General features: G+C 44.1%; 13 protein-coding genes across 14 annotated transcripts; 10 read left to right on the top strand and 3 right to left on the bottom strand.

The window, feature by feature from the left end:
* Positions 1-394: 394 nt before the first annotated feature.
* FOIG_03814 (uncharacterized protein) lies at positions 395-2428 on the top strand (the record flags this gene model as incomplete). The annotated part of the gene is made up of 3 exons (XM_031201838.1): positions 395-556; positions 602-1236; positions 1282-2428. The coding sequence occupies 3 exons, from the start codon at positions 395-397 to the stop codon at positions 2426-2428; spliced, it is 1944 nt and encodes a 647-aa protein (XP_031069362.1).
* Positions 2429-2841: 413 nt separating this feature from the next.
* FOIG_03815 (uncharacterized protein) lies at positions 2842-3715 on the bottom strand (the record flags this gene model as incomplete). The annotated part of the gene is made up of 2 exons (XM_031201839.1): positions 2842-2855; positions 2908-3715. 2 exons carry the CDS (start codon positions 3713-3715, stop codon positions 2842-2844), a joined length of 822 nt encoding a protein of 273 aa, XP_031069363.1.
* A 357-nt stretch (positions 3716-4072) lies between these two features.
* Positions 4073-4778, top strand: FOIG_03816 (uncharacterized protein; the record flags this gene model as incomplete). The annotated part of the gene is made up of 2 exons (XM_031201840.1): positions 4073-4445; positions 4507-4778. 2 exons carry the CDS (start codon positions 4073-4075, stop codon positions 4776-4778), a joined length of 645 nt encoding a protein of 214 aa, XP_031069364.1.
* A 949-nt stretch (positions 4779-5727) lies between these two features.
* FOIG_03817 (uncharacterized protein) lies at positions 5728-6605 on the top strand. 2 transcript variants are annotated; one of them, XM_031201841.1, is made up of 4 exons: positions 5728-5897; positions 5948-5999; positions 6051-6127; positions 6199-6605. In XM_031201841.1, exons 3-4 carry the CDS (start codon positions 6077-6079, stop codon positions 6478-6480), a joined length of 333 nt encoding a protein of 110 aa, XP_031069365.1. In that variant the 5' UTR covers positions 5728-5897; positions 5948-5999; positions 6051-6076; the 3' UTR covers positions 6481-6605. The 2 variants fall into 2 exon arrangements, with proteins under 2 accessions (XP_031069365.1, XP_031069366.1); XM_031201842.1 differs by having other exon boundaries at positions 5843-5899.
* A 397-nt stretch (positions 6606-7002) lies between these two features.
* FOIG_03818 (uncharacterized protein) lies at positions 7003-7634 on the top strand (the record flags this gene model as incomplete). Its single annotated transcript, XM_031201843.1, has 2 exons — positions 7003-7056; positions 7113-7634. 2 exons carry the CDS (start codon positions 7003-7005, stop codon positions 7632-7634), a joined length of 576 nt encoding a protein of 191 aa, XP_031069367.1.
* Positions 7635-8198: 564 nt separating this feature from the next.
* On the top strand, positions 8199-9179 carry FOIG_03819 (uncharacterized protein; the record flags this gene model as incomplete). The annotated part of the gene is made up of 1 exon (XM_031201844.1): positions 8199-9179. One exon carries the CDS (start codon positions 8199-8201, stop codon positions 9177-9179), a length of 981 nt encoding a protein of 326 aa, XP_031069368.1.
* Positions 9180-10421: 1242 nt separating this feature from the next.
* FOIG_03820 (uncharacterized protein) lies at positions 10422-10640 on the top strand (the record flags this gene model as incomplete). Its single annotated transcript, XM_031201845.1, has 1 exon — positions 10422-10640. One exon carries the CDS (start codon positions 10422-10424, stop codon positions 10638-10640), a length of 219 nt encoding a protein of 72 aa, XP_031069369.1.
* A 5496-nt stretch (positions 10641-16136) lies between these two features.
* FOIG_03821 (uncharacterized protein) lies at positions 16137-16445 on the top strand (the record flags this gene model as incomplete). The annotated part of the gene is made up of 1 exon (XM_031201846.1): positions 16137-16445. One exon carries the CDS (start codon positions 16137-16139, stop codon positions 16443-16445), a length of 309 nt encoding a protein of 102 aa, XP_031069370.1.
* A 458-nt stretch (positions 16446-16903) lies between these two features.
* FOIG_03822 (uncharacterized protein) lies at positions 16904-17482 on the top strand (the record flags this gene model as incomplete). The annotated part of the gene is made up of 2 exons (XM_031201847.1): positions 16904-16948; positions 17003-17482. The coding sequence occupies 2 exons, from the start codon at positions 16904-16906 to the stop codon at positions 17480-17482; spliced, it is 525 nt and encodes a 174-aa protein (XP_031069371.1).
* Positions 17483-18523: 1041 nt separating this feature from the next.
* Positions 18524-19816, top strand: FOIG_03823 (uncharacterized protein; the record flags this gene model as incomplete). The annotated part of the gene is made up of 1 exon (XM_031201848.1): positions 18524-19816. The coding sequence occupies one exon, from the start codon at positions 18524-18526 to the stop codon at positions 19814-19816; it is 1293 nt and encodes a 430-aa protein (XP_031069372.1).
* A 128-nt stretch (positions 19817-19944) lies between these two features.
* FOIG_03824 (uncharacterized protein) lies at positions 19945-21372 on the bottom strand. Its single transcript, XM_031201849.1, has one exon. It carries the CDS (start codon positions 21308-21310, stop codon positions 20960-20962), a length of 351 nt encoding a protein of 116 aa, XP_031069373.1. The 5' UTR covers positions 21311-21372; the 3' UTR covers positions 19945-20959.
* Positions 21373-21460: 88 nt separating this feature from the next.
* FOIG_03825 (uncharacterized protein) lies at positions 21461-23989 on the top strand. Its single transcript, XM_031201850.1, has 2 exons — positions 21461-21912; positions 21956-23989. Exons 1-2 carry the CDS (start codon positions 21607-21609, stop codon positions 23873-23875), a joined length of 2226 nt encoding a protein of 741 aa, XP_031069374.1. The 5' UTR covers positions 21461-21606; the 3' UTR covers positions 23876-23989.
* Positions 21509-24809, bottom strand: FOIG_03826 (uncharacterized protein; the record flags this gene model as incomplete). Its single annotated transcript, XM_031201851.1, has 2 exons — positions 21509-24569; positions 24619-24809. The coding sequence occupies 2 exons, from the start codon at positions 24807-24809 to the stop codon at positions 23945-23947; spliced, it is 816 nt and encodes a 271-aa protein (XP_031069375.1). The 3' UTR covers positions 21509-23944.
* Positions 24810-24884: the final 75 nt, after the last annotated feature.

Below are 24884 nucleotides of genomic sequence, written 5' to 3' on the forward strand. Positions count from 1 at the left end.
CCATTCGCACTGCAAGCAGCCAATTTCACTACCGTTGTGAACAAACCGCGGTACCTATGAAACACTTTCACCGTGGACTGTTCCCCTATTCGTTAGTACCCTTCTGAGCTGACACTATCGTGGACGGCCAAGACGGGTTACCGGGATCCCTAATACCGCTTTGACTGTTGACAATGGCTAACACGGGCTGGAAAGGGGCCATCTGTGAAATTGGGGTTAAAGCTGCATTCGCATCACAGCACGGCCCCTAACTTTAGGCCAGAGTCTGGTAAACCAGCCTCAGCCGGTGGGCCTCTCTTCAGATTTCATTTCTTAACCTCACCAACATCCTCCTCGAATTGCGCAACAGCGCACACGGACAAATTAAGTTCTATGACAATATAAAACAAAAAGAATGGATGAAGATCATCCGCCGTCAGTCACAGGTTCACAGGGCGCGGCGGTAGCTGTGACTCCCCAGAATCTTCACACCGGGACGGAGATTGGAGAAGGGAGCCAGAGTCTTTCCGGCAGTCTTGTGAACGACACCACCTCAACGCCTGATCAAGCACTCCCCGTACGCAGAGGAAGATGAAGACCACGAGGGTCCAAGAACAAGAAGACAATCGCTGCTGAAAATGCCGCCCGTGTATCGCGGACACGATTTCCCTCGCCAGTGCAACCGCTGGATGATGGAAATGACAGCCACCAGAGTTGGATGGGTGACGGATACATTCCCAGCAATTATGGAGACTCTCCTTACCGAGCTATCGACACATCACAGCTTGGCAGTGAGGATGCTTTGCTTTCGCCCGACAAATATGAGAACCAAGCTGTCGCGGAATTCATCAAGGATTATCGAAACTCGGTCCATTTGACCAGGGAGAAGGACAGAAAGTCTGTTTCCATCAGCAAGGAAAGAACGAAAGAAGAAGAGCAGTATGAGCTCGCAAAATTTATCGATTCTCACACCTGGAGCCAGGATCAAGAAGATGAGTTGGGCGCCTCTTGGGACGATGGTGTAATCAAGGCTGCAATACAGCGCTTGCCGGATCGTGGTACCCATCTTTCCTCGATCTTCAAGATCTCTTTTCATCTCTGCAACATTGATCCTCTACCTTTGCTATCCATGTATCACGACTTCAAATTCGACAATAGCGGTAGCGATAGCTTCATGCATGCTGGACAAATGAAGCGCAACCCCTTGTGGACGTTACATTTCTGCGACAAGCTCAAGAGAATCATGACACATCCTTTGTTTTAGGAGACAAATGCGTACCGGTTTCTCCCCATCGTTATCAGATGGACAGTCATTTGCCAGACAGACAACGGCGAGGGGTTCTCTGCGGAAGAGGCCCACATCTTGAGCCTCCTCGGCTGTGGCAATCTGGGCCCGTTCTCAGGTTCTCCAGTCCTAGAGCGCTTTCGCTTCCATCAAGAACGATTTAAAACTGCTGGTGTGTTTGTGACACCTCACGCCAAGCTTCTGGCGTTGATAGCTGATCAGGTTGGGGTAAGCGCAGTACCAACATCAACCGAAACTTTGCTGGTCAGGACTGGAGACTTGGGTGTCGTGATCAGCGCTTTGGACCGCTTGAATGATTGTAGTATGAACATCTCCTGCGAGGCTCATTATCTGCAATATTGCGCCATTCGAACCTTGAGAAGTTACCCCTCAGGACTGGAGGAGCTATTGGAGGCATACAAAGGGGTTTGGATGAAGCTTCAGAGGAGGAAGCTCTGCAATGCAGCAGTAAACCAGCCTCCCACCCAAGGTGATATGTTGTATCATCAGGCTGATGGACAGGGAGTCCCAGCCAATAACAACTTGCTGACCAACAATGCAGTTTTGGGTGGCTTTCCTAGGAATCCTCAACCAGTGGGACATTTCGAACCAGAGAGCAATCCTATCCGTCGGTTATTTGACCCCGACGCTGGCGACTTGGTCAGGACTATAGCTGATCACAGGGATCATCTTAATCCATTCCAGGCGTTTCTCGCGAACCAGCGCAACAGAGCCCAGTCGAACGTCCGAAGCCCCTTCGTCACACAGCCTGACCCAGGTCCGGCACAAGAGCCTAGAATGAATGTCATTGAAGACAGAGAGGTCATATCAATTGAATCATCTGACGAAGGGATGCTAGAGGATCAACCGGAACAGACCCACAACGTTCCTCAGGTTGCAGGTGGTCGCCCACGAAAGCGCAAGGGGCAGAGGGACAGAGCCCGAGACCGGGAACGGAAGCGAAAGTTCCTGGCCAAGAAGGAGAGAGAGCGCCGCCATGGGCACCGCGGCCAACCTCATTCATCTGCGCCACAAAGACAGGCCGGAAATCAAGGAGGAGCTTGGCTTGGTATTGAGAATCAGCCACAGCCTGGTTCGCAGTTCAATCCTCCAACTGGACCGAGAGCATGGAGACAACAGCATGGGGGACATGGCCCATTTTGATACGAAGTATGAGAGATCTTTTTAGGGGACTGGTTATGAGAGAGGTGACTGCTACAGTTGTTAGATAGTTGGCTTCAGGAGATAACGATAGGTTCCAGGGCTTGAGGTTGAATAATGTACAGATTAATGTGTCTTGGTCACCTTTCATCCTAATCTAGGAAGCTTTCTCTTTGACATCACAAGTCGAGAAGTGATCAATATTGACAGAACAGACAGAATTTTATTGCTAGCAGGAAGTCCTCCCGTCCTTAATACTTCGCTATCTCACGATTGTTGACTTCTGTCATCAATATGCATGCCATTTCCCCTCGTATACTGTTTTATATGCTCGTTCGTAGCCTTTGTCTTTTCCAACTCAACCCCTGATGTAGAGAGATGATGCTAGAAATGATGCAGAGATAAGGACGCACTGTTTAGCGCCGGGCTACTAATCTTTATTACACGATATACTTGATGGCACAATGCAGAAGCAGACTCACGGCGAAAGACCTGAATATTGTCACCATTCAGGTTCATGGAGAAGCTCCTACCAAGACCAGAGCGGCCAGCGAAAGAGTTCCAGCTGATGTTGTCAACCTGGCTGCGGTCGCCCTTTGCACCAATGCTGAACATGATGCCTCCGACAGGAGCGGAAGGATTCATCGCCTTGACGTGGCGATAGGCCTTGAGGAGCGCTTCCTCGTCATCGACGTTGAAGGAGATCGTCTTGGCGACGGAGGGCACTTTGCTGTAGACATTGCACTGAGTGCCACCTCCCTTGCTGTTGCTGATGACACGCAGGTCAGGGGCCTTCTTGCCCCAACGGCTGTTGCGAGTCACAGCCTGGAGGACCATGCTGTCAACTTGCTTCAGAGGCTGCTTCTGCCTCTCGAACAGCTGGGTCTGCGGGGACCAGAACTGTTGCGCAGGTTTGAAGTCCTGGGCAGGCTGGAAGTCTTGGGCTCCTGGGTTCTCAGCCGCGGCAGAGGTCGAGGGACCTCCAAGAAAGTCGTCTTTAGAGCGTTGCTCGGTAGTCTCAGTGCTGTACGGAGGAGGTGGAGGAACGGGGGCCACACGCTGGCCGCGGTTCAACTCAGGAGGGGGTATAATCACATCATAAGGCTGCTCGGGAGAGCCCAAAGACGGAGGGCCCCAGGCGCGCTGCTGCATGCCGAAAGGCGGGTCGTCAAAGCGAGAGGAAGGACTTGGGTAATAGGTGTTTTGACTACCTGCAAATCCGGGGGAGATCCAAGTTCCGTAGGGGTTGGATCGGAAGTTGCCCTGACGAGGAGGAGCAGACTTGGGCATCGTGATGGAAATTCACCTGCTGTCGTGCAGATGAGGATTGAGGTGAATGAGGAAGAAGGCAGAAGCGCGGGTGTGGTGGGGGATATGAAGGTGAAAGGTGGATGAATTTTGGTTGCTGTGGATGGCAAACGGTAAGCAGCCCAGCAAACGGAAGGCGCCAAATTATTCTGCACCTGCCCGCTACCCAAGGGTACCTACCTTAGCTTGCCAAACTCCGCTGTCACTCATTCAAGCTTTTACAAAACTCATCATAAGTTTAATCAAGCTCATCATAAACATATCCTCAACTCTTTAAAGTGCCTATCCTGCTATTCTCAGCTCCCAACTTAGTACCTAGTACCAACCTCTGAACCATCAATGTCCTCGCCTACAGACTGTAGCTGGCCCGACGACTCCCTCACTGAGGACGTCACAGCGTACATACCAGACATCAACAAGGATGAACCAGTCCCTCATCTCGACTATGTCCCTCCCATCCCAGCTGCAAGGTTCAAAGCCTTCTCGGAGCCTTGGCCGGGCGATAACCCCACGAGCTCTCAAAGAACAGAGTATGTCAACGCCTGTCTCGCTTGGGCACGGCACGACGACCCAGTATTGCAAGTTGCAGTACGAATCCAAGCTCGGGCGAGTATTATTACGGCTCTCCCGATGATTAAAGCAAAGGATTGGACAGAGGCGGAGACTGAGCACTTGCTTTATCTCATCGACGAAGAATATTGGCGTCTCTGGCGTGAGTCCCCCGATCACTCCTCAAACAAGCCGACCCCTTACTGACCGTTTCCTCCTTGCAGTTGAAGGCGTTGATCCCAAGCCTTTGTGGCCTTGGACACATCCTGAGCCCGTATTCGTTACCTTCAATGAAAGCTCCCGCTGCTTCATACATCGTCCTCTCCAAAACCCCCCGAGAGCTCCGGATAGCACACCATCCGGGCTGCCATCTTGTTACGATTTACCCAGCAAGAATAATGGCGATACTCACGATGCAGCGATAAATGTCCCTTCGACAGATCGTGGTCTTTCTCGAGCGCTGCATTGGCTGGCCAGTTTTGGCCTAGGCTTGTGATGAAGTGGTTATATATTTCGATGAAATCTACAGAAGCGTGATCTATTTTTGATGGAATCTTATGTTATCATCAATGTGTGTTATGCTTGTGTGGTAGTCACGCTTGCGCACAGCTTGGATACCTTGTGTCGCCTGAGGTGGATAGCTATTTCTGGGCATGTTAGACAGAGCGAGCTACGGTAAGCTTGGCTGTTCTTCCAAATACCACCGTGTAATATAGTCCGACCCATCGATAGATCACTCTAATCTAGCATTTAATTTGTATGTGAGATCTTGTGGCGGCTTGGATCAGCAACAACAACTTCAAGTTCGACATGTGAGGTCAATTAACTTCCGGCGTAGTGGGGTTCCGGTTCGGTGTCTGTCGGTGCTAGATCCACAATTCCGGGACAGTCACCTGCCAACCTACCCTACAGTACTACGACGAATCAGTACTAAGGCAAGACAGTTCACGGTAATGCTCTGGATGAGGTAAAATGGCAGACAGAAACAGATTTTGCTGCTTACTGGTTTCTTTCTAATACTTCCTTGGAAAGCGATTATCATTCAAGGATCCCAGCCTCAATCACCATCGTTTTGATGATAACTATGCGGAGCTGGTGATCAATCAATCCACATGAGAAAAATCGAACGATGACGATGCTATGTCCCAAGAAAAACTCAGAGAACTGTCTTCATCACTGGCATCGGAAGTAGTCATCCAAGACAGGTGAGAAAGAGGAAAGCAGGAAGAGGAACATGTTTAGTTAGGAAAAGACTGGACGGTGACTGCAAGATTGTAAACTGCCGGTAGCCGTGAATGGCTGCTAAAGACCTTCCGTTGAACTCCCCAAAAGCAAGAGTCAGCTTTGGCCCTCAACATAATGCAACCTGGACTTTGATTCCACCCATCTTGCATCCAACCATGGAAACATCTCTTTCGTGAACTCATCTACTGAACTCCTTTTATCATCAGAACCATCATTTATCAGTCACTACATACCAGAGCCACTCGACCAGAACCTACGAAAGCTCTTCTAGTCCACGAACTGTCACCGCCATAACTCCAGACTCAATAATGTCTCGAAGTCGCAACCATCAAAGATCACGAAGGCGTCACCGTACCATAAAGAGAAACAAGCGTAGTAATATGAGATAAGCCGACTTGATCTTCCACTAACTTGATACAGATACTGCCTATTAGATAAAGTCGGCTCTTGAAGACGTGTATCTGTGGTTCACGTAAGATGGCCATTTCAACTTTGTTGAACAAGCAGCTAACCAAAGCCAAAGGGATTTACTTCCCTGGGAACCAGAAGATGACTATCCTGCTGATGAAGAAGACAGCAGTTCTAGAGAGAAGTAGACGGGTACCACACCGCTTGAGCCACCATCTTCAGAGAGTGACGACACCCGACTTACTGACCACTCTTCGGAACAGGTATCAATATGGGATAACCCTCCCACACGGAGCGACGCTCTGAACTGGTGGATTGGGGAAACAGTTCGCCTGGGCCGAGCAACCGACGAGTTCTGGGACGATCTCAAGAACCCAGCCTCAGCCATCGAGAAAACAAGAACAGCTCACAATTTAGAAGCCCGGGGTGCCGAACAAAGGCTTATAAATGAATCTTGGGAACACTTCGTCTGGTATTTCCTAGAGGAGGCAAAGAGAATCGAGCTCCATGACTGGGCCTACGCAAATGGGTTTTATCGGGCATGAAGGAAGACAAACTTCGGGAGGGGCGGGAGAGACATCGGATTATTCCTGCAGCGATTTATCACAGCGAATCGGTTTTCAACTTTGAATAAAACATAAGAGTTTCAGGTCGGAAAGATTGGTTTGGCAAATATGAACCTTGCTTGTGCGCGGCTTTCAGTCCTGTGATGGTGTGCTCGGCCTCTTCCAAACGTTGACGAAGGGACTCCTGTATCAAAATGGATTAGCGACCGTTCAAACCCTCGCGAAGATGATATCTGAGATCCTGAACTGACAATGATATCATCCTTGTTCTCTCTTGAGCCTTAGCGCTCTTGGGAGAAGTTGGTGGAAGTGACAGTGACTGACAGTTCTCAAACATCACAAATGCCAAAGCACCACTCACTTTGGCAATCACTCTAAAGTCAGCCACGTATTCCCTCTGTTCTCGAGCTCTTTACCTTCTTACTCTCTACTCATGTTTCTTTATCTTGCTCACTCCCCTGTATTCAGCCCCTGAGTTTCATCCGTCTGAACACCTACACAATGCCGGGCAAAGAGAACGCCAAAAAAGGGGCAAAGAGCAGTAGCTCTGAAGGAGTAAGTACTGTTGGGAGGGAGCCTTATCCATAATTCTTCAACTGACGAATCAATAGGTGGCTTTCGACGAGACCTCCTTTTCCGAGCAGTCCAGACGCGACCTCCGAGAGTTGTTCACCATGATCGCACGTCTACAAGCTGAAAATAATGCTCTTCGCGCCACAGCTCATCTCGAATCCATCACTGAGAAACTCAGAGAGCAAGTCGAAAAACTCGAGTCTCCTCAACCTGCAAAAGAACAAGGCAATCCCCTGTCACGCCGACTACAGCGACTCGCCGAGATCGCCATCGACTTGCCCCTCGATATCAAAGACGATGACCTCAGTGTAAACGATCTTGCCCTTCTTTGCACCGTTCTCGAGGATGACGTGCGGCGAGCAGCACTGATCAGCTTTGCTGGAGACTCTGTCACCTTCCCAATGTTGTCCTTTTGTCTGCGGTCACTTGGTGAAGGAAACACGGTTGGATTTCTCGTGCATGAAGGGGGACGAACGCCTCGTTGCTCTCTCCATGGAGACGGAAATTGTACCTGGATGACGAGGGAAGATGGATTGATCAAGATTCGACGTGAGCCATGAGTTGTTGGGTGTCGTATGCGAAAGGGGTCCGGGATGGAAGGGATAGGGGTTTGAGTTAGCCCAAGGATCATGCCACACTAAGAGCATCATATCCACCCAAAGTTGAAGATGAATGTGATTTGAAGTTTGGAGGTAAGTCATTAGGTTAATAGATCAATTCACTTGTTGGTGAGAATTTGCTGCAGACCCTCGTAGACATGGACAAGAACATGGGTGTGTGATACCCGTCTATGCACTTTCACATCAGAGCCAACACCAGTACCTAAACAAACGTTGGGGGCCTATTGCTAACTTGAATTTTGTCTAATGCCCCCTACCAGTTGTTTTGGCGGTCCGCTGTACCTGGAAGAAGCGAGCTTCTAACTGTGAGCCACTCGCAGGATCAGCAGCTGCATCAAAGTCTGGCCGCCAGCGGACAGAGCTAGCATGCGTAATTTCTTTCCCCAGACTTCTTGGTTAATTAATCCATTGATTCAATCAAATTTCTTCATCTCGTCTCCTCATACCTCTTCATTGACACCAAGCACTACCACTTTCTCGCAATATCAGCAGAAGCACCCAGAAATGACAAAGCGAAAGTCTACTACGGGTGCTGAAGAGTCGCACCAAGACAGCCACCATGGAAACAGAGGCGGGCGTGCTGGACGCGGTGGACGCGGCGGCCGGTACAATGGTTGTTTCAGTCACCATGGCGGAGGACATTGGCAATGCGGTCCATTTCCGGGTCAAGCCCCTGTTCACGCCGTCACCCATTCTACTACTATTCACTATGGACCTCCAGCTCCCCCAGGATATGCAACCGGCTTCCAACATGGACAATTTCCTTCGCAACAGCCTGTCTCTGCCGGGCCGGCACTACCCCCGTACCAATTCGCTCCTCAAGTACCATGGCAATCTGGAAACGGGCTCTCAAACCCATTCTCCCAGCCGCAGCAGGTCCTACAGATACAAGACGCGAGCCCCAGCAATGGACAGGGCAATGACCATGGAAAGAGACAGAAGAGGAGAAAGCAGAAGAGATCTGATCACACCGAAGCCCAGGTGGTCACTGGAGTCGAAACAGGCCAGGGGCCATCCTCTGGATCCCAGAACACTTCGCGTTCGCAGCAGGAGTTGACTGAAGGTAGGGAGGTTCGAACTCCTCACTGGAACTATAGAGGGAGCACCTTGTCCGCCGATGAAACTCAAGGCTCCTCCATGCGGCGGAGCTTCATTGACAATAACGAGCTGGTCAACGACATTACTTGGCACGCCCGGCCAGAAACGCGCGACAGTCACCGCCGCGGAGTTCCTTTGGACTTTCGTGGACTGAGCATACTCTCCTACAACCGACGGGTTGCGATTCCATACGACGAGGACATAACTTACGTCGATAGATCTCAGCAGCCTTCAGCTCCTATGGTGCCAGAATTTTGTGGCGTTTGCAAGAAGCCTGGTCACAAAGTCATCCAGTGCTGGGCTGTAGATGAAAATGGCTTCACGACTGGCTGTGGAGTGTGTAGCTCTGGCCAACATGACACCGAAGGACACCAGCCAAAGGATTGACATACTCGTCAAAAAAAAGGGCTTGTCTCCCTCCACTCAAGACCAAGCATTCATTCTGGTACCCCTTGATGTGGAAGTGGGTAAAGGCGAATCCTTCTGCCGACACAAGCCATCCTTTCCCCTAGACCAAGGAGTATACCATCCAGACTCTGACAGGCGACACAGAGGAGATTGAGCAAGCTCTCATCTGGATCAGGAACCATCCTGACACAGAGCTTTGCGAATGGCCCACCGACCCTGCAACAGAAACTCGGGAAAAGGTGAAAGAGACATAAGGTGGCGATCCCAAGAACTTTTATAAGCAGAGGTCTAGGCTAAAGAGACATCTCGATGGGCTTTTGACCATTGAACAATATGAATGAACAACCGACAACGCGACGAATGTCTTCAAAGTGACTCGCCATCTGCAAGAAGCATTTTGGAGTGTACAGGTAAGTCGACTCGCTCAGATAGAAAGCATTACTAACATCTTTGGCAGTATATGCTCAACGAACAAAGATGAACGTTCGGACGAACCATTGGATACGGATGACTAGCGCCAACCTTGCTTTGTCTCTGACGGGCGACAGCCCTTGAGTAGGGCTTCCCAAACAAACTTGTGAACACCCAAGAGGATTTCGGCGATTGTGAACGACAGATTGTCCACACGGCTCTGGAAGTTGGCTTTGGTGGTGAAGAAAACCGGACAAGCGCGTGAGCAAACATAGCAGAATAACGGAGGCTTACGAACTATCGCATGTATCAGGTCAGATCATAATTATGCGCCTTTAGGTATCCAAATGTTTCTTTTCAAATGTAATGTTTAATAGTTGAACTGGTCTACCAGAAACTGTGAAAGCAATTTGAATCTTTTCCAAGTATCCTACTACATATTGATTAGAGAGGCTGATGGATATTGATCCTGTTCCCAGGGATGTCCCTTGTTTTGAAACATTGTGATCCCTTGGAGAGATACAGTGAGCTTCATGATCCAGATACTCTCGCCATTATTCAAAGTCAACACCCAGACAGCATTGAAAGTATCATCGCCTTGATATCAGTATATCGAGCTCTGTAGAGGACTGCTCATTGCTTCCAAGCCGTGACGTCTGAGTTCTGCCAGTGCTAGCACTGACAGACGAGGGGTGCTTCTTCAGACTCCCACTCACCGAAACAAATAAAGGAGCTCAGAAGGAGTGGATTCGTTAAAGAAACAAAGTCGAGACCTTGAGAATTCTTTCTCTCATCATCATCCCCTTGAACATGGCTGCACCACAGGCGATGACAGATGACGAGATCGCTAAACATCACCTCACCCTCCATTCAAAATACTTCCCCGGAAAGTTTGACTGGGAGTTTCCTGGGCCCCAAGCATCCGTATCGCAAAGGCGTCAATATATGTACGCCTTCACAAATGGTATCACGGGCCAGAAGGCTTCCAAGTCACGACGAGCCGCGTCCGCAAACTTGCGAAAGACCTAGCTGCTGAAGTTCTGATCAAACGCCATGACCATAGGGAAATGAAAGTCTCTTTGTTGGAATGAAGCATCGACAAAGTGTTCTGGGATTTGTGGTTCATCGGACTTCCTCAGAATAAGCGACTCATGTGCCCATGGGACAATCCTCGCAGGCCCCAAGTTGTAGAAGGAGCTTCGGAAGTCTTCGCGCAGCTCGAAGCAGGGTATTATCGCAAGGGGTTCCTGGTTGAAATGGGGGCTTTAAAAAAGCTAAAGCAGTCTTTGGCTGCCAAAGAGGCTGTCTCATCCCAGGTTTTGACTGCGCCAACTCCTCACTCTACACCACGCCTCATCAACATGGACAAAGAAGACCTTCGGAAGACTCTGAGTGCTAATCAGACCAAATTCGAACTCTGCTACCGTTTGCACACACACCCTTTGCTCGCCTTCGACATCCCAGCGTTTGAGACGAGTTGGTCAACCTCATTCGACACACCAACGCCATGCTGGACAATCGCAGCTCGACGCACAGAGAAGAGGAGAATCCTTTGTTAGCTTATGCTTGGCAGGCATTCTTCCCTCGAGAAGTTGACTAGAGTTGGCAAACCATCGCATTGCCGTCAAGAGAGGAGTGCTCGAGAACCTCAAGGATCATATCTCTGACACGCTCACATTCGAGGACTGCTGCAACAGCGATCTGATAAACAAAACCTTGTGGTCGTCGAATGAATGGTTGCTATATAAAAGCAATCGTTCAGGTACTTCTCCAGTTGAAGCCAGACGACAGGGCGGCGTTGCCAGTCTTGTCGAATATAACTACTATCTAGATCTTAATTTAATACTTTAAGATATAATTAATTATTATTATATCTTATAATAAAAGTGAATTTTTTTAAATCTTAAATTATTTTTATTTTTTTATTTTCTTTTTTTTTTAAGTTTATAAGTTAGCCTTAAAATGTATATCTAAGCATCTCTAAAGTCTAATATAATTTAAATATTTATTACCCCTTAGCAGGCAAAGTTTTATTAAATTAATATTATTTATTATTATTTATATAAAACTTTCTTTTTAATAAATTAGTTTTAAATTAAATTAAATTATAAAATAATATAACATATTTAATAAGTAAGTGTAATAAATAAGTAAGTATAATACTACACTATATAACTAGAAATAGCCTACCCTATAGTATTTAATTACCTTAAATAAAATAGCTAAGAGCCTAATAAAGGTCTTTTTAAAGACAGTATAAAATAGATTATATAATATAATTTTTTTAGATTTTTAAAAAATCTCCTTTATATAATAAAGCTTAATTATATAATGTAAATAAGCTTTTTTTATATTAATTATAAATAAATTAGTTAGAATTATTTAATAATTAATATAGCTTTATTTTATAATTAAATAAGTGACTTTTAAATTATAATTATTTTAGGCTTAATTTAAGCTTTTTATAGGCTTTTAAAATCTGGATTTTAAGATATAAGTTAAGCTATTACACTTACTTATCTATTATACTTACTTATTAACTATGTTAATAAAAGAATATAAGTTAAGAATAATATATGCAATAAGTAAATAATATAAATAAGTAAGTAATATAAAAATCTTAACCTTCTTAAGATAAATTATAATAAAAATACTATAAATTATCTAATTAATTAAAATTAATTACTATATTTATTACTAAAAGCCTTAATACCCTCCTAATAGGTTCTTATATTATATTTAGTCTTACTATAAGTTTTATACTATTAAACCCCCTACTACCTTAACCTTCCTTAACTACTACTTCTTAATAATTTAATTACTACTTATATATTAATATCTATCTAATTAATTAATTCTTAACCTTCCTATATAGTTAAGCTCCCTTTATTTTATAAGTATATCCTTTTTACCCTATACCACCGGCTAAGTATATTATTTGCCTTATAAAGCTCTTAGTTCTTAGCCTCTAATAAGGCAGTCTTTTATATATTTCTTATAACTGCCTTTATAAGAGATTAAAGAGCTTTAAGGATTAACTCTAGGGAGCTATTATAATATCTTCTAATTTATCTCTATAAGTATTTAGACTAAGATTTAGCCTTAAGAACTATTCCTAAAGTCCTTAAAGTCTAAGATTAAGCTTATTAGGCCTTCTCCTTAATAGGTATTAAAGTCTATAGCTATATATTAAGCTTTAAGATTATAACTTCTAGGTTAAAAGGAGTAATACTAGCTCTGTTAAAACCCCCTTTAATATTTGCCTTAATTATAATCTCTTTAAAGGTAATATAAAAGGCTAGGAAGAACTTAATCTTAGATATATAGGTTATAGACTATCTAATTAGTTGCTTTATTTCTTAATTATATGCCTTTTTTAGCAGCCTAAAGCACTTAATATTAAGAGGCTATAGTAGATATAAAAAATAAGAAGGTATATAAAGTATAATAATATTATTAATCTTATAATATATTTAGAAATTAGTAGATTAATAACTTTTATAACTATTAAGGATTAAAAAATAATAAGAATTAACTAATTAATTAATTATATATTAATTAAAGTGCTTTAGCTAGTTAAGACCTATTTTATTATCTATTTAGCTATTTAATATTATAATAATAGCCTAAGTAGCCAGGAGGTTACTTTCTTAGTATTAATTAATAAGGTAATATTAGCCTATAATTATAATAAATAGATTAATAGCTTAGCCTTTTATATTAATTACTTAAATTATTATAACTTATTCCTAGTTTTTAAGCTAAACTAATTTTAGGTTTTTATGCCTTTTTAAGCTAATAACTATTATATTACTTAATATTATACCTATTATAAAGCTAGTCTTATTAAAGTTCTAGATATTATTTAATTAAATATTATACTTTATAATTAAATTTTATAAGAGCTTAAACTAATTATAAATAGTAATTAAATCCTTATATTAAGCCTTTTAATAATTATATTTATAAAAAGAATATATCTTAAGTTATAGTTATTACTTAATAAAATTAATAGCCTAATACTTATTAACTAGTAATATATTATATTTAATAAGTAGTTAATTTATTATTTCCTTAATATTATAATACTAAGAGGGAAATCCTTATAAATTTAAGTTTAAGATATACTTAATTATAACTTATTTTTCCTAATTACTTAGTTTATAACTATTAAGGATATAATTAGTATAAGCTAATATATCCTAAGATTAGTAGTAAAGGTTATAAAAGTTAATATTATATAGAAATAACATAGTTAATAAGCGAGCCGGTTAGATAAGTAAGCCGGTTACTTTCCTTAACCTTTTTAAGCTATAGCTTGAAAGCTTAAGCTATAGTTTAAAAAGGGCCACTTTTACTTGCTAAATTCCTCCCTAGATGACTTAAGAATATCCTTATAAGTCCTAGTATTATAACTGCCCTTATTATATATATTATAGCGCTAACTACCTAGTTACTTTAACCTTCTTTAATTACTATTTCTTAATAATTTAGCTATTACTTATATATTAATATCTATCTAATTAATTATTTATAATACTTCTTATATAATTATTGCCTTTTCTTTTTATAATTTAATTCTTTTTACCTTTTAGCACCGGCTTAGTATCTTATTTATATCTTAAAGATTATAAAGCTTAGCCCTTAATAAGGTAATCTTATATATAATTGCCTTTATTACCTTAGTAGTTAACTTTAAAGCTTTAATAATAGACTTTAGGGAGCTATTATAATACCTTTTAATTTATCTTTTAAGGTATTTAAATTAAGATTAGGCCTTAATTATTATCTTTAGGGTCTTTAAAGCCTATAGTATTAATAGTTAAGTGGCCTTCTTAAGAGGCATTAGGGTTTATAGTTATATATTAAGCTTTAAGATTATAATTTCTAGGTTAAGAGGAGTAAGTCTGGCTTCTTTAAAACCTCCTTAGATATTGCTTTCTATAAAGGTAGTTTTAAATATAATATAAAAGGCAGAAAAGAACTTAATCTTAGAAATATAAGTTATAAAATATTTAATTAAATACTTTATTTCTTAACTATAAGCCTTTTTTAGTATTATAAAGTACCTAATATTAAGAGGCTAGAGTAGATAAGATATATAAGTAGGTATATAAAGTATAATAATCTTATAATCCTAGTAATATCTCTTAAAATTAGCTAAGTGGTAGCTTTTATAACTATTAAGGATTAGGAGATAATAAGGATTAGTTAATTAGTTAGTTATAAACTAATTAAAGTGCTTTAGCTACTTAAGACTTAGCTTATTATTTATCTACCTATTTTAGCTTATTATAATAACCTAATTGCCTAAGAGGTTATATTCTTAGTATTAATTAGTAAGGTGATATTGGCCTATATTAATAATAAATGGTATAATTGATTAACCTTTTGTATTAATTGCCTAGATTATAGTAATTTATTTCTAGTTTCTAGGTTATATTAATTTTAGCCTTTTTTACCTTTCTAATCCTATAATAGCTATACTGGCTATAATAAGGCCTATTATAAAGCTAGTCTTATTAAAGTTTTAGATATTATCTAATTAGATATTATATTTTATAATTATATTTTATATAAGCCTAAACTAGCTATAAATAATAGTTAAATCTTTATATTTAACTCTTTAATAGTTATATTTATAAAATAAATATATCTCTAGTTTTAGTTATTACTTTATAAAGTTATAAGCCTAGTACTTACTAATAAGTAATATATTATAATCTATAAGCAGAGAATTAGCTATTTCTTTTATAAAATATAATTATAAGGGAAATCCTTATAAATCTAGGTTAAAAATAAATTAAATTATTATCTACTCCTTTAAATTAAATAGTTTCTGTAAATTTAGGATAGAATTGTATTATAATTAAATGCTATTCTTTTAGTTATAAAGGGTATTAAATTTAACCTTATAGTTCTTTATAGTGTGTTAAATACTTAGCTTTAGGTTATTTTAAAGGGCCTAAAGGGTAAGAAGGATTCTAGCTTTATCTAAAGGTTATAATATATTTAGTGGCTAAGAAGTATCTAATTAGATAGAAATGTTATAAGTTGAGGGATTTTTAACCGGCTTGCTTGTCTAACCGGCTTGCTTATTAACTATGTTATAGCTTATTACAGATTTAATTTTAGGTCTTCCTAATAGGCCTAAAGAATAAGATTTATATAAGCCTTAATAGTAGATTGTAATATGTTATTTAATTAAGAATTAATTAATTAAATAGTATTAATATAAGGTGAGGGATTTTTATACCACTTGCTTATCTATGCCACTTGCTTATCGCGTATATTAAATTAAATCAAAAAATACTTAAATATTACTTATCTAATAACTCTAAAGACAAGCCACCCTAAAAGATTTATAAGGTTAATAATTAGTAAACAGAGCACTATGCCAAACTTGAAGAGACTGTTTTTAGTTTTTGATGATTTAGTGTCTTGGAGTTGCTGGACGAGTCTGAGCCAAGAATGTAGCCACCGATGTCTGAGGGGGCCCGGTGGTCTAGTCTCGACGATTTCACCATGTATGATGAGGCTTTGGGGAAGTCAGAAACTGATACAGACAGCGAGCCGGTGGAAGAATCAGATGATGAAACGGAAATTGATTATAACGATGAGGATACCAACGACGACCCTGCTTCGGAAGCTCTACAAGAAGCCAAGGCTGAAATCGAGGATCTCTACGACTTAATCTATCGGAAGACATGTGAAATTACTTATTTGACAAATTTGAACTGGAGTCTGGAGGAGCACAACCTGTGTCTTGAGAAGGAGGTGGAAGTCTTGAAGGCCAAGCTGGAAGCTATCAACAAGGAGCCTACCCGCACCTGAAGAACAGGCTTGTGGCAAAGTACTTGAGCTCTTTCCACTTAAGAGGGGATACTAATTAGGAGTTACTTGAAAAAGGAACGATAAGGAAGGAGATAATCTGGATTTGGGATAAGGAGTTGTAAATCCTGCTAAGGAGGCTAAGGATGCTTAGCAGAGTAGGGAATTTCCTATTATTTGCGGTTTCATATCATTGGTTTTATCTAGGATATTTCTTGCTGATGTAAGAAGGCGGTACTTCCATTTTATTGAGAACAGATTGCTTGAGGTCGGCGTGGGAAGGGGTGATCGTGGGCCACCTGACCCATCAGCCATCACCTATTCGCACCTCCCTATTGCCGGGCCTCTATATCTATTCTATCTCGTTTTTCATCTTTACACTTTTATTTTTCATTCTTCAGATTTCGCTCTCTACCACACATCGACATCGGTACATCAACATCACACTCTTCATCATCATCATGTCATCCAATCAAGATAGCACAGAACCTTGGGACTGCATCAGCGTGAGTTTCGAAAATACCTTCATGGGGACTCAGCAGCGAACTAACTATTTCCAGAGGATTTCCGAGGATACTCCTTCATTATCATCCTCTTGGCAAGACCTGGGCGAGAGGCCTGAGGAACCTGAAAGTCAGGCGGCCGAAACGGAGGGAAACCAACAATCACACGAGACAGACACTGAATCCGACGTTGGGGGGGTTCGAGGCCCACAAGTGCAGAGCAACCACATCCAAAACCCATTCAGAGTATGTGGCGTTCAAGTCATATTGTGTCTGTGCGAGCGCTCATTCGAAGAGCAAAGACCGCCGAAGGATTATCACATTATACGTTTGAACCCAGAGTTGCGTTTGGCTGCTGACTTGTTCATGAATGGTCGGTTTGGCGATGAGCAGTTGGAGAAAACAATTCACTATTTTCGCAGCCTCCGGCAAATTCTGGAGCGTTTTATCCGTAACCCATCCTATGATTCTGTCTCCTTCTACTGCTGTATGGCAGCAATAGAACGTCGTGGAGAATCCGTTGCCCGCGGCTGGTAGGACTCTACGGGGCGACTCCATTGCAATTGCCACCCAGAAAGTGATCATTGCTTTTGGCTTACCAAAAGGTTCAGCTACAAGCCGGTTGCAGATTTTCATAATGGAATCAGTATGGAAATTAATGGTTGCAGACATTGCCGTCTCCTTCCTACTGTCAATGTGCTGGAGTAACTGACTTTCCCTGTGGCAGCTGCAGAGTTATTAAGCGTCGTTGGAATGCACATTATGAAGCAGCTCTTACTGTTGCAAGTCTTTTTCGTAATACACATTTGCAGAGCACACAGACAGCGAAGTTATACCGACATTCTTTCATGTACATACCCATACCACATGTATTGCAGAATAGAGCAAGCGAAATCAGACAAACCATTATCGACTGTCCCATTCTTCCTATCTTGCTGTAACTCAGTCCTCTACGAGAAATTACGACTCAACTTCCCTGAACCGAGACTCACATATGTCGCATCCATTTCGATTGCTCCGGTATTGACATGACCTTTGATTTCAGCCAAAGATGTGCTCCTCGTCCTCACCATTGCCAATTCTTATTGGATCATGTACTAAATGACCTAGGCAGCAACAATGTTCAACGTGACAATCAACCCATAGACTGAACACAACGACTACAGTATCTTCCGGGTCAGCCCACTGATTGTCACTTCCTTTCTTCCAAGTCGTGCCTCGGAATTTCAGTGGTTTTGGTCCATGTTCAAAAGTTGTGGTCACATGAACGCCCATCCTTTGTAAAGGTCGTTTTGGATTGACCTTTCTCGGTTGAAGTCAGTTCTGAACAAGTGACCGCTCGCTGAAACAATATTCGAACAAAAAAACTTTTTATTGTTTGTAATTACTCGCATGGAGACCTGACATATATGTATATAACCCTTCGTGAGCCCAGATTAGAGCCAATCTCATATTCACAATTCACCAACCCTCAGTCAACAGCACTACCCTCTTCGCAAACAGGCACCGCTTCAACATCACTACAAAGAGCATTTCCGCCTTCCAAAACATTTCTAACCTGCAAATTATCTTTTAAAAATGGCTGTGCCTACTATCACAGTCTCTTGTCCTAAGACCACCTCCGAATCTCCCATGACCCGGGCGGCTGCCACATCCCCCATCGAGTGGGATCATTATTACTCGGGCGCACGATTTTCCGAGAACCGAGGCATTGCAATGAACGGACCTCAAGGTAGTGATAATTATAGTGTCTACAATGTTGAGGAAGAAGGCCTTGACGAAAACTTCGTGTATGGCCGTCTTTCACCTGTCCCTGCACCTCGGCAGGACACGAGAACACTTTCGAAGATTAACGGATACCTTCCCGGATACCGCTTTGTCGGTAACCGCGATATTGAGATGGATGAGGCTGATGTGGAGTACGAGAGCTCGTCTCATGAGTTCACCTTTGAGCATCCATTTCGCCATGCCGAGGACTTTGAGGGTTCCAGCGGCTGTTGGTGTGAGGGTGACTATGAGGCTGATGTCTCTGAGTCCTGTTTCGAGGAGTCCAGTGAAGAGTATACTGAGTTTGATGGTTCCTGGGAGGACGATAATGTCTCTAACGCTTATGAAGATGCCCCCGAGTATTCCGTTTGCGAGAGTCCCGCCGGCTTTAAAGGTAATGACTCGGGGTACTACGTCAGCACAGAGTATGAAGAGTCTATCGATGACCTCTCTGGGTATGAGCCTGAGGCTCACTCTTGGTGCAATACTTCTGGGTTCTACAGTAACGACCGCGAACACAATGACATGACTGTTGAAGAGGCAGTCTATACGGTTCCTCGAAGGCTTGCCAACATGGAAGACACGAACTGGGGACTTCGAAAGCGTAAGTTTGGTGAGTATGAGGAGGGTCAAATTGAAGAGGATGAGTTCTGCGAGGATGAATCTGACGATGTTCAAATCGAGGAACCTTATCCTGAGGTTGACGATGACTATGGCACACTATCTGATGATGATATGTGCATGGAACATGTCTTGGAGTGTGGGGTTTGCTCTGGCCTCGACTTCAACTCCACTGACGCTCCCCAGGATCACGAAAATTCCCCCGAGGCTTATACTTTTCAGGACGGCGATGTTGAGTTCGAGGAGTTCCCTCAAAGGCTCCCGACAATTCTCGAAGTGGATGAACCTACAAGCCCCTTTCCCCCTGGATATGCAGACTACGTGCCTGAGGATACTTATGCGGACGGATGCTTTGGGGTTGAGGATGAGTTTTATCCTGGTGGAGCCGGCCTGCCTGTAGAGGAAGAGGGTAAGGATTATAATGGCCCCTACTTCAACGATGCTCAGCTTGATTTGGCGGAGGTAAAGTACACTTTCGTCTGATGGGTGTGAAAGTCAAGAGGTTTGTGGTGTTGCTAGCCATGACTATACTGATCTTCTACTAGACGTGCTTGTTCACGAGGAAATATCGACAGAAAAGCACCAAAAAGGTAAGTTAAATCACAGCTAAGTCTAGTATATTTCTTTTCTCATTGTTTATTGGGAGTTCTTGTTTTGAGGAATGGGTACTCAGGTGGGATGTGATGGAACACGTAATTCACAAGGTAAGTATTCGGAAAATAAATACAAGGGGCGCCTCTGACAAATTTTATGTGATTTGCTACCGTAAATGTGAGGATTTCGTGCAGAAAGTGATAAAACACCATTCCCCCAATGAAGAGGAGCGGTACGTCCAGATGGGCCTTTTCAGGGGTTTTAACTCAGGGACTTGCCTTTCTCCTACTGGCGAGCAAGCCTAAGGAAAATAAGCGTGTTGTATCTCATCGATCGTTCGAATTCATTCAAGGATAAATAAACTGACTCGTAACTGATATGCATCATCGGCCACAAGGGGGCTCGGGCAGCTGAACGATGAGTAGTGAGTTGACACGGGTCACATAACGTCGAGCCTCAAAAGTCCCCTTTTCTTGAGCGGACACTTATGCTGATATGGAGTGTCGAATTCGTAACTAATGGCTTGAGTTCAATAGAAGTCAGAATTATTGACCGTTCTTTGGTTCAGTGACAGTGAATCCACTTGACAGCTGTCAGCAGTGTCATGAGCTGGCTGGCAGTCGATTCAGCCAGTCTTCCACCAGCCTGCCAACCTCTAGTTCTCACACAACCTACCACCTCATTTTTCTTGCCGCAGTAATATCCTTCTCACATAATTTACTCCTCATCACCACCATTTGAGCAACGGCACAAACTCTCAGCATCACCAACAACACGATCATGTCTTCCGCACCTACGCGCAGCGAAGACACCGGACGCCCCGGCGAACGCGAAAAGGTTAATGAGCAGGATCTGCCTGGGAACAAGGACGCCGTGTCGATGGAGCTCCTGAAAAAAGAGAACGGTAATCTAAAGCACACAGCCGATATTCAGGCGGGCAAGATCCTTCGCTTGGAGATGGAGTTGCACGAAACCAAGCAGGCCCGCATTGATGACTCTGTATGTGCTGGGAAATCCAAACTGGAGATTGCACTAGACCAGGCAAAAGCAGAGGTAGAATCGATGCGGCTGTCTCAGGAAACTCGGCAACAAAATATCCTCGAGCTGGTCGAAAAGCACAACTACAGGATCACAATACCGGTAGCATCTCATGCCCAAGTCATCGAGCATTTCCAAGCGCTTATCCCTTCGGGGAACAAGGAACACATCAACCACTTGTTGGATTTCGTCTTTTTCGCAAAGGTTGGGAAATGGTGCTGTTTCCAGGAGGCTTGCGAAAAAGGAGCCATGGGACTTACTGAAGCCCGTACTGGTTCGGAATGTCCCCTTCATGGAGCAGAGTGTAAACAGATCATGATGGCGAGATACGATGCTGCTTCCCATCACCAGATCATCTTCAAAAGGTTTGATCCGGTGCCTTCACTTCCATGAACTTCACGGGTGAGGTCGTCGCTCGGTGCAGGGTAGCGCCGGCCCCACAAACCGCCAGGACAGGGCTCCGTTGCCGTTGAGCCCCTCCACCTCCACCTCCACCAACTCTGCCGTCTTCCGATTTGTTTACTCTACCATCAGCCTTACCTTATTTACACTCCGCCTTTTCAGGTGGTACCAGCATATCTGCCGAAAAACTACATAAACGGCACTTCCACTCTCAAACCACTCTCTTTCAACATGCCACCATGGCTGCAGTTCAGCCTCGTACGCGGTCTGCCCGCTTAGTGGCCGGCTTTACCAACAAATCTACTCAACATGCACCGGCAGCGACACCAAGTCCTCACGTTCACCATGGACCTCCGGCGCTGTCGATTTTTTTGACCAATTTGAGTCTTTTGGACCTCGATCAACATGAGGATTGGCCAGGTATCAAGGCCCAAACATTTGCCAGCGGCGGCTCTAGCGCGCAGGGCCTGAAGAAGAGGGTTCACTGCGTTGAATGGGCGCTCTTCCAGCTGTTTGCGCTATGGGATCCTGATGAAACAAAAAAGGTAGGACAGCAACCAAGAGTGAGGATTAGACTGACATTTGTAGAAACTCAAACCGTTCTTCCCTCCTCTTGACCAAACTCAATCGGTCAACCTGCGAGCCGCCCTACTACGAGCTCTCGAGCAAGCAAAGAAGAATGGAGTCCTAGGAAGGGACGCTATCGTACGAAAGACAATGCTGGACGAATGTCGAGGTGAACGACTCGAAGAGGTTCTCGCAGCATTTTCATCTGCTGTTCTCAAACATGTCATTGCTCAAGAGGTCGCAACAAGCGGTGAACACACAGCACTTGCGCTCGGACTTGCGCTTGAGGACCGCGGGTACAAGAGCGACAACACAGATCTCAACACTATGGTCTTGGCGCACAAAGTTGCCATTAGTCGCATACTCAACAGCAAGGTAGCCGCCAGCTCACGATTCCGCGACTTTGCCGACCTTTTGACCGTCAAGGAGAAGGGCATCGCTAGGAGAAAGGAAGCAATTGATGCTCTCGAGGGAGGCAAGACGATCTCTGACGATGCTAGATGGGAAATGTGGCGGACACTTCGAAACAACTGGTCTGGCAATGAACGATGGATGGAGACGCTACTCTACGGAGATGCCAGTGTTAAGAAGGATGGACTTCTGGGCATGCCCTTTGATCGCGTGTGGAGAAGAGTCCAGCAAGGTCGACTTGGAGAACTTGAGGAGCACTCAACAGGTCTCCTGGAACAGCTAGACACTCGAGTTCGTGTACAGAGGGAACGACTTCAAAAGTGGCAGACCTTCCGCAACAGACTGTCAGCCGATCAGCCCAAACCATCCCCATCCAAGGTCAAGCAAAAGGAGAAGGAGAACGGCATCGATTTTGGCTTTGGTGCCCACGAAGCACTTCATCTTGGAACAGCCAGCCCTAAGAAGGCGACTTTCGGCAAACCGAAGCTCCTCAACGAGTACGAGGACCTTGTGTCCAGTCTGAGCCAGGAGTTGCAGAGCACAAAGCCTCAAAAGTCTTCAGCTCTTGACTTTTTGCAGCGCCCTGCTTCCCAGAATACACCAGCAATCAATGCACCAGCTCCCGAACCACAAGAGGAAGAGGAAGAGGCGATCAGCGAACTCGAAGACGAGGATGGCTTTGCTGAAACTCCGATTCAGTCTTTCAAGTCGAAGCTCGACAAGTCTAAAAGGCTTCCGGTGCGCCCTAAGCTTGCTCATACGGATGACTCTTTTGCTTCAGTCTCTTCGCGCGCCAGAAACTTGCGCAAGCCATCGGAGGACGAAGCTCGTATTCTTCGTGCCTCATCAGTCGAACGGACTAGTTCACCCGAACCTGAGGAGGAACCTGTCGCAGCCTCCCCAAGACCTGAGTACGATGTTTCACCCCAGTTGTCGCCTCATATATCACCTCAACCGTCTCCTCCTCCGTCACCTCTGCCCCTACAAGAATCACCAGAGCTAATGGCCACGCAACCGTCCCCTACCCAAGAGATGGCAGATCAGATCCTCGAATCTATGGATATGGCTTCTCCTTCTCCGGTCAAACGACGACCCAAACCTCGACATACTCTTTCACTTGCTGAACGAACTCGCCTGACCATGGCTCGTGGAGCATTCGACCCCGATAATGAAGACATTGATATATCCCCACCAACGTCCGCAGAACCTGTTTCTGCAGAGGACCCCAGTCAAACATCTGTTGACGATGAATTTGATCTCATTGCTCGGACCCGGAAGAGCATGGCTGGTTTCGACAAGGCGAGACAAAAGGCCCAGTTGGACAGGCGACGCTCTCTGCGAAAAACGAAGGCACCCCCTAAGAAGGAGGGAAGTCACTTTCCCAAGGTGGAAGAGGAAGACATGACCATTATCACCGATGAACTCATGGCTCAAGAGGATATGGAGGCTGTCTTCAGATCACGACCCAAGATCAAGGCCAGCCCTCTGCCAAGTCCGACTAAAGATTGGGATGACGACGAATATATGTAGTCACGATAATGAATTCTCCTTAATCATAGTTTACATGCTCTCATATAATGTACACCGTGCTTTTACACTCTACCAGCCCTGCTTCTTAAGCTCCATAACTCTGCTAACAGTTGCCTTGAAACCATGCTTGAATCGTGATCGCCATCGCTGACTCCTTAGTCTCTTCTTCTTAAGACCCTTGCGCTCGTGGAACTTTTGGCTGTGGAATTTGTTCTTAACTTGATCCTCTCGGATGATTCTGTTGAGAACTCGAAGAGCAACCATGGGTGTGGGACCAGTTGTCTTGGTTACTCGGTCCTTGATGAAGACTGTACGGCCAGTGACGGGCTTAGCGCGGATTTGAGGTCGAGCAATGGGATCGGAGACGAGTTCGGTGCCGAATGCGCTGGACTTGTTGGCGATGATGGATGCAATGTCCAGACTGAACGGTTTCGAAGCATCATAGGCATGGCTAGACTTTGATTCGGTAGTAGATTCGGCAGTAGAGTCGGCGGGAGGTGGCGAAGGAGGAACACTGCCGATAAGAGGGTTTGATCGAGCTAGAGGAGCGACGGCTGGAGGTGCCTCTTCATCTGTGGGAATCTTGGGACCTGTTCGGAAGGCGAGTGAGGTTGTGAATGTCCTCTTGGCGAGGCATGTTGAAGGTGTAGCTACTCTCGACAGCATTGAGCTGCCAATTCTGAACGAAGCGGCCCTAAATAATATGAGCATCGAATTCAAAAGTACAAGGCCAATTGACTTACATCTTGTCGATATAGCTAGACCGCCAATGGCCGTCGTCAATAGCTGTCACAGAACAGGCGATGCAGAAAAGTCGCGATATTCGGAAAAATGTAGGTGCGAAAAGAAGGCGGGATTGTGGACCGAAAACCGGCCCCACATTGAAACATTTCAGCCTCGTGCCTGGATGCCTCAACACGGTTTGCGCCTGCATAAAGAATCGCGGAACAACAGCTAAAAACAAATCCATCGTTACCTTGACGTGAATACTTTCTTCAAAAGTCTTACG

Source organism: Fusarium odoratissimum (genome assembly GCF_000260195.1).
Source record: "Fusarium odoratissimum NRRL 54006 unplaced genomic scaffold supercont1.4, whole genome shotgun sequence".
Lineage (NCBI taxonomy): Eukaryota > Fungi > Ascomycota > Sordariomycetes > Hypocreales > Nectriaceae > Fusarium > Fusarium odoratissimum.